Genomic DNA, 12,509 nt, shown 5'->3' with positions numbered 1-12,509 from the left:
TTTCCATGAATGCCATTCCCTTTTATCACACATTAACAGGCGCCGTAACTACACATAACTGACGACTAAAAATAAAATAAAATCCAACGCAATCAGAAAGCAACACACAAATAATATAAAGAATTATAATAGTGTCACAAAACAGAAACTGACCACCTACATTAAAAATCTACTTCTGTATATGCTACAATGTGACAGTACTTGGGTTTCCTAAACACCCGTGATATTTATAAAGTGCATTGAAAGCAAATTCTACATAAAATAGCTGATCATGAAAACTAGGAAAGAGCATTATGCACAGTCCTAAGTCGCATTTTTCTTCCACTTGCTCCTCCCCCCCCTCCACCTATGCCTGTAGCACCGATATTCGATATGCACTTAAGATCAATTTTAAAGTCATTGGTACTTTTTATATATATATATTTTTTTCATATATATATTATAATATATATCTCACCCTCTCCAAACAAGGCCGTCTGCATAATTCAATATCGGCCATCTTAAGGCCCTTAAATTTCCTCATCGCTCTGGCAGGTGGACCATGCATTAATCACATTTTTTTTTTAATTACAAAAAGAAAAAAAAAACACAGGGAAAAAAGACTAATAACTAGCAAATAAACAATTGCCAATCATATAGATACAAGTGAGAGAAGGCTATTGTTCAACGTTTTACATGACCTGGTACACTATGCATTCGTAGTACGTGTGAGTGACAGAATGCAGGATCAAAATCCTGGTGTTTTGGTTTTTTTTTGTTTTGTTTTTTAAAAACACAGTGAAATTCTCTCTTCTCTCCTCCTTGGCCAGTTAATGAAGTGCAGGGATCTTCACTGTCTCGCTGCCGCCTTCAGCACCCAAAGGTTTCTTGAGAGGCGTAAACCATGTAGAGGAAGCCATCCTCGTCCTTCTCCTGCTCGTAGATCTCTGAGATGGAGGTCGAGACGCTGACCATACTCCGTTGGTTGACCAGCAGGAAGAAGGCTTGGTTTGGGTTCAGCTGGAGTCTGCGCCTGTGGAAGGAGAGACAGCTATCAATCTCTGGGACACCTTTTAGAAATTGACTGGTGGTAAACCCGGCAAATTCGGTTTGCTCTGGGAAAAGAAAACTGATGCAATAAATAAGCAGCTTCTTTCACCTCTGGGGCCTGGATTTGAATCCAACCAGGCTGATGGAATTCGAGTTTCCCTTCTCTGCTAGGTATAAAGAGCTTAACTAGGGTTACCACCTGGAGTCTCCAGGAAATAAAGATTAATCTCCAGGACACTGACCCAGGAGAAAAAATCATAGGGGGGGGGGCATTAAAAAAAATTGTGTGTTGTCTTCATTTCTTTGAGCTGGTGTTGTTTCTTAGTTAAAAACGTATTGGAGATTTGGGGGGGGGGGGGGGGGGTAGGGCTGTTTGACTGGGTGAGGCGGTTGAAGGTGTGAAGTCATGTGATGAAACCTCCAGGAATGTGTCCAACTAGAGTTGGCAACCCTAAGCCTACGTGAAATGCATTTGGCCTGCCTCAACCTGTGGGCCCACCGCATAAAAACTGCTCCTGGTTTGACACTAAGTTGTCGATTTGACTCAAAGATCATGAAGATGACTGGTGTGGGAAATGGAAAGTCCATGATGTTGCTGCAGGGGTTCTCGTTTGAGACTGGGGCTAAAGCACATTGTGGAGAAGGCTTTACTCTATGCCTCGCTGTGCTATAATTGATTAGTGAGTGCTGGATGCTGAAATAGAAAAGTGTTCAATTCCTCGGCACTAAAATTAACACTAATATTATTAATTTTAAAGGGAAAATGTTCATGGTTTTTTAATTTACTACTGAAAGTTGAAACAGATATGCATATATATATATATATAAAAAAAGGACTTGCATTTACATAGCACCTTTCATGACCTCAGGACGTCCCAAAGCACCTTACAGCCAATGAAGTGTAGTCAGTGTTGTGATGTAGGAAGCATGGCAGCCAATTTGCACACAGCAAGGTCCCACAATCAGAAATGTGATAATGACCAGATTATCTGTTTTAATGATGTTGGTCGAGGGATAAATATTGACCAGGACACTGGGAAGAATACTCCTGATCTTCATCGAAATAGTGCCATGGGATCTTTTACGTCCGCTTGGGAGGGCAGACAGGGCCTTGGTTTAACGTATCTATAAACATTAGATACGTTCACTGGTAATCACAACAGAAAGAAAAGAAAATGATACTCAGGATCTCTTATTGTTGCTTAAGCCGAAAATAGCAGATGTTGATTGTTGTTAAATTTTTGATCAAGGTTTTCTTTTGTTAGTATGAAAAATAATATTGGGGAAAGCCAATTTGAGAATGATAGAAGGGTGCTCGGGCTCAGTGGATAGCATTGCTGTCTGTTAGCCCTCACTGAAACCTGGGCCTTTCCTGCTCGACACCAGATATCTCTCTGATAATTTAAAAAAAAATTTGTTCATGGGATGTGGGTGTCGCTGGCGAGGCCGGCATTTATTGCCCATCCCTAATTGCCCTCGAGAAGGTGGTGGTGAGCCGCCTTCTTGAACCGCTGCAGTCCGTGTGGTGAAGGTTCTCCCACAGTGCTGTTAGGAAGGGAGTTCCAGGATTTTGACCCAGCGACGATGAAGGAACAGCGATATATTTCCAAGTCGGGATGGTGTGTGACTTGGAGGGGAACGTGCAGGTGGTGTTGTTCCCACGCGCCTGCTGCCCTTGTCCTTCTAGGTGGGAGTTGCTGTCGAAGAAGCCTTGGCGAGTTGCTGCAGTGCATCCTGTGGATGGTACACACCGCAGTCACGGTGCGCCGCTGGTGAAGGGAGTGAATGTTTAGGGTGGTGGATGGGGTGCCAATCAAGCGGGCTGCTTTGTCCTGGATGGTGTCGAGCTTCTTGAGTGTTGTTGGAGCTGCACTCATCCAGGCAAGTGGAGAGTATTCCATCACACTCCTGACTAAGGAATGAAAGGTATGCAGTGGGGAACTAATAAGCGAGAGAGCAAAATTAAAAGATTTACATTTATATAGCACTTCATCACATCTGTCAGAAACGTTTCTAAGTTCATGACTCAACAAATTACTTTGCAAATGAAGTAACTATTATGTTGGCAGACACAGTCTTTTTGTACAAAGCAAGATCCTGCAAAAAGACTACGAGAGGAATAACCAGCTGTTTTTGGCGGAGGTTATTGAGGGAAAAATGTTGGCCAGGACACTGGGGAGAACTCCCCTGCTCTTCTTTGGAATAGTGCCATGGGATCTTTTACATCCACCCGAGAGGGCCTCGGTTTAATGTTTGATGATGGAAGACGGTGAAGAAAACCTTCTTCATTTTATTTCAGCTTACTGGTTTTATTAAATGACCTCATGTTGATCCTCAGACTTCAAAAGGCAGCAGAATAACACCTCACTAGACTCCAATTTAGGCTGTAACTGCCAAACTTATTGGTATAAAGAATACAAGAACATTAGCAACGACACACTATAGATTTTAGGGTAATATAAACAGAAAATGCTGGAAATACTCAGCAGGTCAGGCAGCATCTGTAGAGAAAGAAACAGTTAACGTCTCAGGTCGTTGACCCTTCATCGGAACTGGAAGATGTTGAAGATTAAATAGTTTTTAAGCAAGTACAGAGCCAGGGAAAAATAGGGAGGAAGAAGAGGGGAGGAAAGAACAAAAGGGAAGGTCTGTGATAGGGTGGAGGGCAAAGTGATTAAACGACAAAAGGGATGATGGTGCAAGGCAAGGAGGGTGGGAATGGGACAAGTAAAGAAACAAAAGATGGGTCTAGAGGAGCTGTAAATGGCAACATCAGCACATTACTGGTAATGGTTACCAGTATGGTTAATGGTTACAAACCTGAAACGTTAATTCTGTTTCTTTCTCCACAGGTGCTGCCTGACTTGCTGAGTATTTCCAGCATTTTCTGTTCTTATTTCAGATTTCCAGCCTCCGTAGTATTTTGCTATAGATTTTACAGTCGCTGTCAAGCTGAACCATCTCAAGTAGGTAGAAAATGACAAATAGTTGTGACTGCTGTACTAAGCTATGGTGCGCACAATATTGGAGAGAAGAATTCTGGATGAACGTGTTAAACTCTGATATCTGAGTACCCCACAATCTGATTTCAGGGCCTTGATTTGACACACGATCCCAACAAGGAGGGAGGGCTTACTAACGGAACCGAGCAAAAACAGAGTGAGTGGAAACAGTCCGGAATTCCTTGCAGTTCTACTTCACTGGATACCATACGGTCCCGTCGCATCTCGGTCAACACTGCCACTGGAAGGCAGCAGAGCCTCGATCGAGATCTGCCAGCCAGCAACAGCAGCATTTCCGCAGAGTAGCCAGTCGTGCCGGATTATCTGCAGTTCATTTTAACTGAAGAAGAAGCCGGTGTAGGGGCTTTACGGTTCATCTTCTTTTTGCCCCGCGTCCCGAGGAGCAGCCTGCTCGGGACCTACCGCTTAAACCTCAGATCTCCGCCCCCCCGTCGGCTCAGTTACGATGCTGCGCGCTGCGGCCTCCCGGGTCCAGGTGCGGCCCGGCTGTGGGGTCAACCCCCCGAACCACGCACAAGGGAACTGCGAAAGAGTAACTTAAAAGGGATGGGTTATTTTAAAGCTCGGTATGTATTCGTAGAATCGCGTTCTATTCCTTGGGCTCTTGAGTTGATCATTCTTGAAACCAAGGCTCACCTGAAAGAAACCTCTCCATTTCAGCCTATTCGGTTATTTTGGATGGAACACAAAGGCCGATCTCTGATCTAGTTTTAAAACTGGCTTCCAAATCCAGAGGTTTTTAAGAAGAAAGAAGTTGTATTTATACAAGCCCTTTCACGACCTCAGGACGTCCCAAAGCGCTTTGCAGCCAATGAAGTACTTTCTGAAGTCTAGTCACTGTTGTAATGGAAGAAAGGCGGCAGCCAATTTGTGCACAGCAAGATCCCACAAACAGCAATGTGGAAAAAAACTCCATTGAGCACGGCTCGTTTATCGCACTGACCTGCTGCTCTTCAGAAACAGAATAATTGTTGCATTTTGGTGTTATTCTAGGATTTTGCTTCTGCAGTTTTAATTTGTTGCCCTTGGCTCAACAGATAAGCCACATCATTCCAGAGCACGGGACTTCCTAACACTTTCTTTGGTGCGATTTTCCGGCATTTGAGCAGATTTTTAAAAAATATGTGTCAGTATTTTGTGATGTGTGCAGCAGTTCAAGTCGTTATTTTTAGCCGAAATGTTCAGCTATTAATGATCACAAACATCTTCCTTCATGTCTATCTGACACCATATTCCATTCTCTGATTACAATCATTGGCTTATTTCACAGATGGACTTAACTATTACTGTACAGAACAATTTGGAAAATGGTTACATTTGACTCCCCTTAAGGAAATCAGCTTTAATCTTAAGCGTTCATTAAAATGTTTCTCAGTTAAAGAAAAAGGCTAAATGGAGAAGGGTGACTTGAAGGCAATCTGAAGTGAGATCATGCTACAAGAAGCTATCAAGTACAGAAGGGTATTTTATTTTTGCGCAGCTTTGAATGGAAGCAAATTAAAAATTTTAGTTATAATAACTACTTTAATTTTTTAAAAAGCACATTAGTAATGATCACAATATACTTTGTAGCAACTTATTACAAAAGTTTTTTTTATATGATTTGACAGGATAACATTTTCAACAAAATCATTTTCCCTATACAATTTGTTTTGGGAGAATTAATACAGAATGGTTCTGAAATACCAAAGATCGACATAATTATCTATAATGTGCAATTTAGGTGAATAAATCCCTCATAGTACAGTAACAGTTAAGTTCAGTGAAGTAAACTGGTCATTGCAATGAGAGATTGGAACACAATATTGGATCGACAGGAATGAAGATGCTTGTGATAATTAGTCGTTGGATGATTTGGCTAAAAATATTTGTGCAGAATCACATAGAAATTATAACACGGAAAGAGGCCGTTCAGCCTAACTAGTCTGTGTTGTTTACACTCCACACGAGCAGTAATCCTAATTCCATGTGCCTGCCCTGCTCCCACATCCCTTTATTCCTCCTTTCTTTCAAACACCTATTTTTAGATGTTGACATGGTCTCTGCATTGATCACTAACTCTGGTAGCACATTCCACAGCCTCACAACCCTCTGTGTAAAGAAGTTTCTCCTGCTCTCCGTCATAAATCTTTTAGATTTAATCTTGTATCCATGTCCCCTTGTTCTAGACTTCACCAAACACCATTCCCCCATCCCATTCCTTCATAATTTTAAACTTTTCTATCAAATCACCCTGTAGTCTCTTCTTGTTTTAATAAAACCAGCCCCAATTTTCAATTCCTTTTCTATATTTGTATTTCCTCATACCAGACAGCATCCTCGTGAATCTGCACTGTACACTCTCTATTGCCTCAACTTCCTTCCCATAGTGTGGAGCCCAAAACTACACACAGTACTACAACTGTGGTCTTACTAAGGTTTTATGTCGATTTACCATTGCATCTCGACTTTTATATTCTATAGTTTTATCGTAAAACTCAGTATCCCATTTGCTTTTACAAAAAAGCAGAAAAATGGCCTATATATATCTTAAAAATCTGCTCACAAAAATGCTGGAAAGTGCATCAACATGAGTATCAAAAATCTAAATTTGTTTGCTGGTGCACAGGGGCAGGGGAATGTACCTCCAGACACTCTTAGGAAATAGATTTTAATAGTCTCGCTCGCCTTCAGAAATTTCTAACTTTTTAAAAATTTGTTATGGGGATGTGGGCGTCGCTGGCATCCCTAATTGCCCTTGAGAAGGTGGTGGTGAACCGCCTTCTTGAACTGCTGCAGTCCGTGTGGTGAAGGTTCTCCCACAGTGCTGTTAGAAAGGGAGTTCCAGGATTTTGACCCAGCAACAATGAAGGAACGGCGATATATTTCCAAGTCAGGATGGTGTGTGACTTGCAGGTGGTGTTGTTCCCATGTGCCTGCTGCCCTTGTCCTTCTAGGTGGTAGAAGTTGTGGGTTTGGGAGGTGCTGTCGAAGAAGCCTTGGCGAGTTGCTGCAGTGCATCCTGTGGTAAACTCTGCAGCCACAGTGCACCGGTGGTGAAGGGAGTGAATGTTTAGGGTGGTGGATGGGGTGCCAATCAAGCGGGCTGCTTCGTCCTGGATGGTGTCGAGCTTCTTGAGTGTTGTTGGAGCTGCACTCATCCAGGCAAGTGGAAAGTATTCCATCACACTCCTGACTTGTGCCTTGTAGATGGTGGAAAGGCTTTGGGGAGTCAGGAGGTGAGTCATTCACTGCAGAATACCCAGCCTCTGACCTGCTCTTGTAGCCACAGTATTTATGTGGCTGGTCCAGTTAAGTTTCTGGTCAATGGTGACCCCCAGGATGTTTATGGTGGGGGATTCGGTGATGGTAATGTCGTTGAATGTCATGGGGAGGTGGTTAGACTCTCTCTTGTTGGAGATTGTCATTGCCTGGCACTTGTCTGGCACGAATGTTATTTGCCACTTATCAGCCCAAGCCTGGACATTGTCCAGGTCTTGCTGCATGCGGGCATGAACTGCTTCATTATCTGTGGGGTTGCGAATGGCAACTCCGGCAATGCCAGCGGCCTGGTCTGGTTCTGCTCCATTCACTTGGCAGTTTTCAGTAACCAACAACATCTTGCATTTACATAGCGCCTTTAACATAGTAAAATGTCCCAAGACGTTTCACAGGAGTGATTATCAACCAAAATTTGACATCGAGCCGCATAAGGAGATATTAGGACAGGTGACCAAAGCTTGGTCAAAGATGTGGGTTTTAAGGATCGTCTTAAAAGGAGGCAAGACGGCGTGGTTTAGGGAGGGAATTCCAGAGCTTAGTGCTTAGACAGCTGAAAGCACGGCCACCAATAGTGGAACGATTAAAATCTGGGATGCACAAAAGGCCAGAATTAGAGGAGCGCAGAGATCTCGGAGGGTTGTAGGGCTGGAGGAGGTTACAGAGATAGGGAGGGCGAGGCCATGGAGGGATTTGAAAACATGGATGAGAATTTTTTTTAAAAAGGTTTGCAGGACCGGGAGCCGATGTAGGTCAGCGAGTGGGTGAACGGGAATTGGTGCGAGTTAGGATACGGACAGCAGAGTTTTGGATGAGCTCAAGTTTATGGAGGGTGCAAGTTGGGAGGCCGGCCAGGAGAGCATTGGAATAGTCGAGTCTAGGAGGTAACAAAGGCATGGATAGGTTCCGGCAGCAGATGAGCTGAGGCAGGGGTGGAGACGGGCGGTGCTACGGAGGTGGAAGTAGGCGGTCTTGGTGATGGAGCAGATATAGGGTCGGAAGCTCATCTCAGGGTCAAATGGGATGCCAAGGTGGCAAACGGTCTGGTTCAGCTTCAGGCAGTGGCCAGGGAGAAGGATGGAGTCGGGCTCGGGAACGGAGTTGGTGGTGTGGACCAAAGACAATGGCTTTGAGCTTCCCAATATTTAGTTGGAATCAAATTAAGAGTTGGTCAGATACATCACCTCCCCAAACTGTTGGTCCTGTTATTTTTGTCAGGCTGCTCGATTGCAATTGACAGTCCTGCACTCACCCTTTTACTAACATATTATCGGCACGTTAATCTTACTTCACGAGAAGATCAGTGTACTATATTGATGTACTATATTGATGCAGCAGTGGATCCATTTTTTTGTTGAAGTAAAGCAGTCTGTCCCTCTTCATGGCCGCAAAACAGTTCCGATGAGGGGTTATACCTGAAACGGTAAGTTTTTTTCCCTTTCTCCACAGATGGTGCCTGACCTGCTGAGTGTTTCCAGCATTTTCTGTTTTTGCTTCGGGCCACAAAGTCTAATTGCTGGTAAGTAAAGACTGGGTGGGGGGTGAAGGGGTTGGAGATCAGAGTTTAATTGCTCTTAAGGCTATAGGTCAGGATCCTAGCTTTCTTTCTCTCTTTTTTTAAGTGTGTTTGGTAAGATCAGTCAGGGAGTTACAGACTTCTGGCTCCTGCGTCTAGTTTCATAGTATGATACAGCACAGAAGGCGGCCATTCGGCCCATCGTGCCTGTGCTGGTTCTTTGAATGAGCTAGCCAGTTAGTCCCACTCCTCTTTCACCATAGCCCTGTAAATTTTTTCCATTCAAGTATTTATCCAATTCCCTTTTGAAAGTTACTATTGAATCTGCTTCCACCACCCTTTCAGGCAGCGCATTCCAGATCATAACAACTCGCTGCGTAAAAAAAAAAATCCTTCCTCATGTCACCTCTGGTTCTTTTGCCAATCACCTTAAATCTGTGTCCTCTGGTCACCGACCTTTCTGCCACTGGAAACAGTTTCTCCTTATTTACTCTAAGGTAAATTAAGATTTTTTTTCAATCACTGGGGGGATTTTCCAAAATACTGATTTTTAAAAATGTTTTTGTTATATATTTTTAACCATGGCACAAAAATTTGAAGCATGACACTTGGAAATGTGACAGAGATGTGTGACAGAATATAAATGCCCTGGTTTTAGAATATTACTAACAGATCTCCCGTGGAATTGCTCATGGTGAGTGGGAGGATATGTCCTCTCTTTTTCTTATCTGAATGTCATCTTCATGTCGCTGGAAGTGGGGGTGCACGCATCTGTGTACCCCTTTCCTTGTGGTTCTCTCTCTCTCTCTTATATTTCTCAACCTTGTTAAGTTTTCTGCCCGTGTGCTGGTCTGCTTTTCTGTCTTCATCTCTGCTTATGTTTTTGATTCTCTCTCTTTCTCTCCACTTTTACAGAGAGAATTGAAAGACAAAAATACTGTGTATGTACATAAATGTGACAGGACACTCCTGGAAGTACAAGACGTGTACGCTATGTGCAAGACTTTTAATATAATGTTTTAAAAATTGCGGTATTAGCTTAAAATGTAACTTTTATTTATTTGTTTATGTTTCCCTACTGGTTCCCCAAAACTTTTCCAAGTCTTATTTTCATGGCATTTTCAGCTCAGAAACAGGCCATTCAGCCCAACAGGTCTATCCCGGTGTGAAAATCAAGTTTATTTACATGATATTTTTTTCCTGCACCTATTTCCCACAAAGGGTTTATAGTTCTTGCTGAATCTCCCTGCACCAGGAAGGTTTTTTTCCCATCAACAACAAGTATCTAATGACTCGAACTTCGAACATGTGCTTATTTGGATCAACTCCAGCCACAACATCTGAGCATCAAAACGCCTTATTAATATCTCCCTTCAACCCTGACACAGATATCAGCCCACCTCATCGAACACAAAAGTCCCATCTGCCTTTGGGTGCAGAATTTTTATTTGGCAGTTGAAACTGTGTAAAACACCAAATAAAAACTAGAGAAATATTTTATTTTTGATGATTTAATTTTCTCACTGCTTGCACCTTGTAGTTATTTGTAAATCTTCTGCCTGGTTGTCATGTGGCACGAGCTGTCGTGGTGGATTCTGGGTACTGTAGTTGCACGGGGAAAGAGTGGAAACTACAACTCCCACGATGTCTCACACACAAACACACACTTTGTCAAAAGGAGGTAGAACTCCCCAGCCAATTTAGAGATCCTTTTTCGAGGGCTGGGGGCATGTAATGCATGCTGTTGCAGTGCACTCTAGGTACTGTGGTTTTCACCCATCTCCTATGGAACTATAATTCCCATGAAAGACAGATCGTTACAGACACATACACAGGTCGTTGTCAACAAGAGCTAGAATTCCTCCTTTGTATAGAATTCTTGCATCGAGTCACTCATGTGATCCGCTGCTTCAATAAATTTGCTACATTACATTGACAGGTCACATTCAGGTTGGAGCAGGACTCTGGTAAACAACAGGCACTCACACTCCTGGGCTATCCATGAGCAATGCCATGAGAGAGCTACTAGTATTTTATAAATAACAGCTGGCTTCAATCATGTGCTGTAAGACAGTAATATAACCTTCAGGGTCACATTACTATTGCTCTTGTGGTTTGTGACGTATCGGAATCACCAGATTGTGTTGAAAGTAGCATACGCTGGTGTATCTTTTCTCTGTGATATTCAGTGAATAAGTGTGTGGGTGAAATATTATCAAGGCTGATGTTGGTAATATTAGGAGGCAAATGGGCACTGAAACCATTGAGTTACTGCCCAAGGCTGAGTCGCATATTTTCAATTGTGACTGGCCAGCTTTACTAAATTCGTTATCGCTACCTCCGTAAATGAGAGTGACGTGGGTGTGGGCTGATTTACAGACCCAAAAGGTAGATAGATCAATTCTAAACCCCCACCCACCTCCTTCTCAAGGTGTTGACTCCCTTACTCGGATACAGCTCCTCAGGCTGCAGTCACTTTCTGGTAGCCAAATGGTCGTTATTCCAGTGCAGGCCGCAACACTGGGCCATGGCAGGATATTCAGTGGTAGCAGACGGAGCAGCGAGCCTGATCCTCTCTTCACTCAACGGGCACACGTTTGTGCCTTCCAGCAGGGGTCAGCACACAGCAATCAGGAGCGGCGACCCTGGCTTATTTTCTCTTTCCTAACCCCCTGTGCTCGCTGACCTATAATGGCCTCAAATTTAAAATTCCCATCCTGGTGTTCAAATCCCTCCATGGCCTCGCCCCTCTCTATCTCCGTAACCTCCTCCATCCCTACAACCCTCTGGGACGTTTTACTATGTTAAAGGCGCTATATAAATGCAAGTTGTTGTTGAACTGGTATCAATTGGAATTTAGACCACGGAGCTTAGATTAGAGTCCCAAGCCATTTTTTTGGTTCCAAGCTCAAATGCCTAATGTTTCAAAAAGGGATATCAGAGACACACCAGGACTGAGTCCTTTCATAGGATTCAAAGGATCATATAGCAATTCAATGGATCATACAGCACAGAAGCAGGCCATTCAGCCCATCATGCCTGTACCAGCTCTTCGAAAGAGCTATCCAATTAGTCCCACTCCCCTGCTCTTCCCCCAAAGCCCTGCAATTTTTTTCTTTTCAAGTATTTATCCAATTCCCTTTTGAAAGTTACTATTGAATCTGCTTCCACCACCCTTTCAGGCAATGCATTCCAGATCACAACAATTCGCTGTGTAAAAACATCACATCTCCTCTCTGGTTCTTTTGCCAATTATCTTAAATATGTGACCTCTGGTCACCGACCCTCCTGTCAGTGAAAACAGATTCTCTTCATCTAATCTATCAATACCCCTCATAATTTTGAACACCTCTATTAAATCTCCCTTTAACCTTCTCTGCTTAAGGAGAACAACCCCAACTTCTGGGGAAAGGCCAATTTTGATGGTATTAGACAGGAGCTTTCAGAAGTTGATTGGGAGAGTCTGTTGGCAGGCAAAGGGACGTCTGGTAAGTGGGAGGCTTTCAAAAGTGTGTTAACCAGGGTTCAGGGTAAGCACATTCCTTATAAAGTGAAGGGCAAGGCTGGTAGAAGTAGGGAACCTTGGATGACTCGGGAGATTGAGGCCCTAGTCAAAAAGAAGGAGGCATATGACATGCATAGACAGCTGGGATCAAGTGGATCCCTTGAAGAGTATAGAGATT

At 43.3% G+C, this 12,509-nt stretch overlaps 1 protein-coding gene across 1 annotated transcript in view; it reads right to left on the bottom strand.

Annotated features, from left to right (window-relative positions):
• LOC137335147 (microtubule-associated proteins 1A/1B light chain 3A) overlaps positions 1–12,509 on the bottom strand; it is a 30,734-nt gene continuing 18,225 nt past the window's right edge. Inside the window, exon 4 of the mRNA XM_068000285.1 lies at positions 1–1,012. Within this exon, the coding sequence (XP_067856386.1) occupies positions 850–1,012 (163 nt within the window). The 3' untranslated portion in view covers positions 1–849. The remainder of the gene's footprint in view (positions 1,013–12,509) is intronic.

Source organism: Heptranchias perlo, chromosome 19 (genome assembly GCF_035084215.1).
Source record: "Heptranchias perlo isolate sHepPer1 chromosome 19, sHepPer1.hap1, whole genome shotgun sequence".
Taxonomy (NCBI): domain Eukaryota; kingdom Metazoa; phylum Chordata; class Chondrichthyes; order Hexanchiformes; family Hexanchidae; genus Heptranchias; species Heptranchias perlo.
Note: the sequence above shows the minus strand (reverse complement) of the source record. Positions and strands in the feature narration are given on the sequence as shown.